The 6,088-nt window shown below is 29.5% G+C and overlaps 1 protein-coding gene and 1 long non-coding RNA gene across 2 annotated transcripts; both read right to left on the bottom strand.

The window, feature by feature from the left end:
* Positions 1-197: 197 nt before the first annotated feature.
* Positions 198-683, bottom strand: LOC108753975 (NACHT and WD repeat domain-containing protein 2-like). Its single transcript, XM_018495968.1, has 2 exons — positions 478-683; positions 198-319 (listed from the first exon to the last, which is right to left on the bottom strand). The coding sequence occupies exons 1-2, from the start codon at positions 578-580 to the stop codon at positions 198-200; spliced, it is 225 nt and encodes a 74-aa protein (XP_018351470.1). The 5' UTR covers positions 581-683.
* A 960-nt stretch (positions 684-1,643) lies between these two features.
* On the bottom strand, positions 1,644-3,154 carry LOC108753998. Its single transcript, XR_001939678.1, has 3 exons — positions 2,779-3,154; positions 1,814-2,097; positions 1,644-1,744 (listed from the first exon to the last, which is right to left on the bottom strand). It is a non-coding gene; the product is annotated as an uncharacterized LOC108753998 (long non-coding RNA).
* Between the last annotated feature and the right edge of the window lie 2,934 nt (positions 3,155-6,088).

Raw genomic sequence — 6,088 nt, 5'->3', positions numbered from 1 at the left:
GCGTGTATGTGACCTAAATGTAATTATCAAGTTGTCCGATCTTTATCAAGGATTAACATGAAAAGGTCGAGTCATATATGTATGTTATTGGTACCTAGCACCGTAAAAATCAATTTCTCTATTCAAGACGTATAACTCATGTTTTACTATGTATATCTAAGTATATATCAGTTTACTAAATAATTTGTTTTTATGTGTTATGTTATTTTTTTTTCTATGAAATGTCCTACCTGAAATTCTAAACCATGTTTCTCTCTGCAATAGTCTTTAAGTTTGGGATAGCACTGCGCCATCAAAGTATTTCTTTCCATTGTTGTATCTAAAATATAATAAAATATATATAGTCAATAAATATATATTTCATATTGCATTAAGTCATTTTATTTTATATTGTTTTTCTGTTTTCTTTCAAACTTTTTAACATTAAATTTTCTATTTTACTTATTTTATTATCTCTTGTGACTATTAATAGCTTACCAGTAAAGGTCGAGCTTGTAAATATCCGCACAATTTTCGAACTGACAGGCGGTAAGGATTTCAAGGACCCCGAAAAAATTGAATCAATCGTTGTTTCATCCATGTTCTTAATGTACCTTGATCTTTAAATTAAAAATTTAAATCAATTGAGATTGCATCTTATCGCTTGTAGCAATATCAGCAAACTGAAACCTGCATTGCGTTTCCAGTGTCTTATACATCTATCAATAAAAGTATAGTATCTCGTGAGCTACATGGAGTTTGTAGGACATCTTTGTTCGGGAGTATGTTTTATATCACATAGAATTCTTATATCGTCTATAACGCGTTTGTCTTTTGCAGTTTTTCTTTAAGGTTGATAGTATTTGAGTAAAAAATTATTATAGACCAATTTTCGGCAATTTTTAGCAATTAATATCTTGTTAACTATTGCGAAAAGTGCAAAATGATAGAGGACTTTTTGTCTGTTTAGTCCGCTCTACATGTTCATGAACTCCATCAGAACAATTTTCGGATATCCTGCTATACCTTCCTCTATTGTACTAATATATACATGAAAACTATGAATTTTTACATTTCAGATATCAGGATTTATGCATATTATAAAATTCCTGCTAGATATAATGTTCCCAGATGTACCAACTCAAAAAAAAAGGATATTGTTGCACAACATTTGCTCAAGATTCTAAATTGAGACAAAAATAGAATGATGCTGCGGAATTTCTGATTGAAAACCTTTAAGATTAGTTGTACTATATGAGGTCAGGACTGAAGCGTGCATACAAATGTTTTATAATATAACTCCCACCATATAATAAACACCAACAAAAATAACATCAAAATTATAATTTCTCACTCAATATCAGTAAAATCATTAAATCATCATCATTAAATTTAATATAATGCGAGTGTATGTAACGGTTATGTAATTGCGTGAAAAATTATGACACATTGATGACTTTAATGATAGTTAGTAGGACAGATATTTTTCTCTAATGTGTACCTAATTTCTGATGAATGGAATTCTGATAAATAGAAATGAATCTAAAAGATAAGAGATAACATATTAGAGAAAAATATCTGTCCTATCAATTATCATTACACAACATAACATCAATGTGTTATAATAAACTAAGCCTATCAAAGTGCATCCATTTAACCTTCTTAGCAGCCGTAGAATCACTCTCGGTTTGTGAGTTTTACAAAGTCTTCTGAATATTGAATAATGTCTTCCATTTTTTATCTCTATTACTTACAGTCATTTCTCCTAAGGATAAAAAAAACGTGATAAATATATTTGTAACAGACATAGCTCCTTAATTAAAAAATTTTGTACCTTTTATGCTGTTAGCAATTTCTTTCCACAGTTTCTCCTTAGTACGGGCATCTCTTTTGGAAATGTGCAATTTAAAATTCCAAAAAGGTGGTCATTTCCTCTATGAGAAATTTTTTATTGCGATCTTTCCTCACTTGCAAGTTTATCGGACAATCACTATTGTCCAAACTGCCCTCTATATTTCTTTCTATTATCTCAGCTTCTTCCTGGTCAGTTTGTTCCTCAACTTCCTGTACGATCTCTTCTTGTCCTCCAACAAAACTTTCTAATAATCAATCCATTATCTACAAAAATATAAAGATATGAACATATTGTCTAGCATTTAACCTCTACAGTAATTTCACACACTATATTTATCGCATTGCAGATATAAATAAAAATTTTTATCTACGTAGTATCTCTGGAATCCTAAGCAGGAATAATTGCATACCTCATGTGGGTATACCACAAATTGTTTTACATATACTGTCGCAATTTCATTTGACTGAAATTCAAAATCATATCCTCAAATAGATTAGATATATGTTAATTATAAAACCAAACATTTTTTCAAAGATTAGTTCAAACCTCTATGGTAAGCAATATAGCAAAATAATGAAATATATATATACTTGAACAAACAATGACAGATGAGGAAATTCAACAAATGAGAAGGTTAACAGATATTGCAAAGTACCAAGGAAGACTTAAGAAATATTTAATTTAGATCTGAGTAAATATGGAATCTCAAATTTCGGCATGCTTTAGTTTAGTATTTTGGAAAAATAATAGATCAAATGTTTAACTTTAAACAGTCCTTTAGTACAAATAATTATTAGTTTTTACAAAAAAAGGGTTAAACATTTAAATGTAAATACACGGTAAACATATGCAAATATGTTCAACGTGTATTTACATTTAAATGTTTAACCCTTTCTTTATAAAAACTAATAATTATTTATTAGTTACCAATAACAATAACTTACCAATTATTAATATTTTTAATGTAATTCTAACACCGAGATTGGCGAAACTTATATTGCTTCTTGAAATAAATTATCAAATCTCACTTAAAAATAGTTACTAAAATCAGATGTGTCGACTTGTCGCAGCTATGATTCAAATTTCAGTGATGCATGTGGGATCCGAGAAGAAGGTTCGACGTGCTGCGTTTGGCAAAATTCGGCATCGAGTACGAGCGAGATAGAGATGGCGCACTCGATGGCCGAAAGTTGCGAACGCGAAAAGGACTTGCCACAGTATATACAGCAGCGCAACTCTCCCGATTTTATGTTGGCTTTTTCACTTTATCACTTTTTCACAAAAATTAGACCAATCTCTCGAGATTTCTCACACAACATTTCACCAAATGGATAATACACGTAATACTTTCCTCTAAATTTCTACTCTGAATCATGTATGCTTGAAAGACAAATGTTTTAACATTGAAACGCTTATTTAAATAGAGAGAGAAAGAGAGAGAACATAAAAAAAGGGAGGAAATGAGACGGGGCAACTTACTTATTTCACGCATGCGCATTCCATTTTGGTCACGTTTACATCAAAGGTGCCGACAAGGAGTTGCGCTACTGTATGTACTATGTCGTAACCTCCAGTAAATCACTTTTGAGCTTGCTGTTCACATGTGCGTCCCATATTCCGAATAACGTTCTATTTGAGAACTCGCACTGTACTGTCTGTACCGCGTGCACCGTGACGACATTTTGAATTGTACCATGTGTACTAGGTACAAAAAGTTCCTGCACGGTACTTTCAAAAAGAATATATGGTACCTTATTGTTCGCCCGCGCGAGAACCGATGAGCAAGCTGGTCATTGTACAGCGTGAGTTACCATATAAATACGTCATAAGGAGATTAAAATATATTTCTGCACAAGCTGCCGCATTTATTTTACGCTAAAAGCCTTGTAGCCACATCGTACGTTGTCACATCGGGCTATAAGGCAAGAGACACATCTCTGACAAAAAGAAAATAGTGCTCCACATACCGCAAGATGGCAGCTTTCCATTATTATAAGGATTGGGTTAGATTAGGTTAGAATTAAATTAGGGTAGAGGCTCCCCCCTTCCGATTTAATCCTAACGTAACTCAAGCCTTATCTGATTGTAAGATGGATCTCGGTTCTCGTGAAAAATTACACACTTCTTGGCAGGGGGGAGGTAGGGTGGAAGTCGCTTCGCTTAGGAAGTTCCCGATAAAAGAAGTTTTTCTTTTGTAAAATTACTTTTTAATGTAATAAAAATAATAATAGTGATGAGAAAACATAAAAAATAATTAAAGGAATAATTTTCGCATTGTTTGTTTTAGAAAAAAATAAGTTTGGAAAAATGTAAAATATCTGCTCATATATAATTATGCATAATTTTAAGTATAATACATTATTTATGTATTATACATAAATAATTTTGTTACATTTTTTTAAACTTGATTTTTTAAAAATCAAATAGTGCGAAAATTACCTTTTTAATTATTTTTAATGTTTTCACGTTATTTTCTATTACACTAAAAAGTAATTTTACAAAAGAAAAAGGAATATATTATTTGAACATGTATGGACATATTTCATGTATAATTATACATGTTTATGAATATTTATGCATGTTTATGTATGTTTATACATATTTATTCATGTATGAAAAATTTTTTACCGGTTCGTACACTTCGAGACAAGGAGGAAGGTGAGGATACTGTTATTTCTGATTATAATTTAAAATATACAGTTAAATACACATCAATATTATCAACTTTATTTGTTAATAATTTTTGAACATACGAATAGTCAATGCGGGCTAAAGCCTTCTGAAGATTACTCAGGGCAATGGATTACTTTGATGATATATAATCTTGACAATATATGTAAAGATCGAAGTCAATGGAAGTGTCTACTGTTTTCAATATTTACCTAAAATTTTTTTAATTATTTAAGGAAGCAATAATAAAATTTGAGAATTTTAAATCTGCAAATAATGAGCAAATTAAAAATCATGGAATTCGACTTTATATCTAATAAGATATCGCAAAAATAAACAAAAAGATAAATACTTTTCTTTTAAAAGTGAATATTTTAAGATTGAGGTTTTTTTATATTAAATGTGTTCTAAACATAATTTTATATAAAAAATATTTTGTTTTATTTTGTTTTTTTTTATTTATTTATTATTATTATTATTATTATTTTATTATTATCTTTTCTTAATTATAATACTTTTCCTATTTCATTTTTCAGTGTTTTCAGTGCTTCGTTTAGATTTCAGTCAGAAGAAAGTTAGGAAAAACTTTTTCTTTATGTCACTAATAATTTCACCGTATTTTACTATGTTATAATGTCATAAGAAATGTCCGCCTTCAGCAAGATTGCGCTGTTAGGCCGTAGCAATGTTGCAGCGTAATATATTTGCAACTATTATTAAAAATAATTTTTTTATTATTACTGAATGTAATTTGAAATACAATTTGTGTGATATAAATAAAAAAATGCAGAAAAAAACTGATCAATATATATTTTATGTCATATAATTATTATATTTTATACTTAATTGCAAATTTTATATGCAGGTATATATTTTAAAATTTTATATATGTAAATACATATTTTACATTTTTTTGCAAATATATATTTTACACTTTATGTACTATTTTGTACATATTCTTAAATAATGAAATGGAAGTAATAAAAAAAACTCCGCGCGTTCTATTTCATTTTCTTTGCCATATTGAAAGAATTTTTTAAATATATTTCAAAAAATCATAAGAGTTAATTACAAAATGAATTTGAAATCTTGTCACGCGGCGATAATAAATGATACAACGAACACTATATGCCTAATAGCTCTTGTTCACTGGGCGTGGATAAAATGCGACGTAATAATCTCAATAAGCTTACAACTCTCAACATGTTATTGATTACCGCCGATCACGTCGCATTTTGCCGCGCGTAAATAAATGAAATGATTAACAATCATTAATATAATGTGTAATTGACGTATATTTTCATATACGACAGCAGTTCATTACTCAAAAAGCCAAAATGTGTTTTAATGTAACAATCTAACAATGCTGCAAGATTTGTAAAATTTTGCGCCACATAATATGTCTAATATATTACAATTCCTAATACCTACGATAGTGCAGCTGCAATATTACAACATTTCTGCAAGTTTCTGTGTTGTATGGGTTATTTATTAACTGAAAATTTGAAAAATTTGAAACGATTTGCATTCAATTGCCGTAATCATCCATACAACGTTACACATCCGACTAGCACTTTTGAGCTA

The sequence above is a fragment of the Trachymyrmex septentrionalis genome, unplaced genomic scaffold, assembly GCF_001594115.1.
Source record: "Trachymyrmex septentrionalis isolate Tsep2-gDNA-1 unplaced genomic scaffold, Tsep1.0 scaffold74, whole genome shotgun sequence".
NCBI lineage: Eukaryota > Metazoa > Arthropoda > Insecta > Hymenoptera > Formicidae > Trachymyrmex > Trachymyrmex septentrionalis.
This window is presented reverse-complemented; position numbering and strand designations above follow the sequence as displayed.

Coding starts and splice junctions, on each gene's coding strand:
- LOC108753975 (XM_018495968.1), bottom strand. CDS start 580: ATGGATGAAACAACGATTGATTCAATTTTTTCGGGGTCCTTGAAATCC. Junction 320..477: donor TACAAGCTCGACCTTTACTG/GTAAGCTATTAA, acceptor ATTATATTTTAG/ATACAACAATGGAAAGAAAT.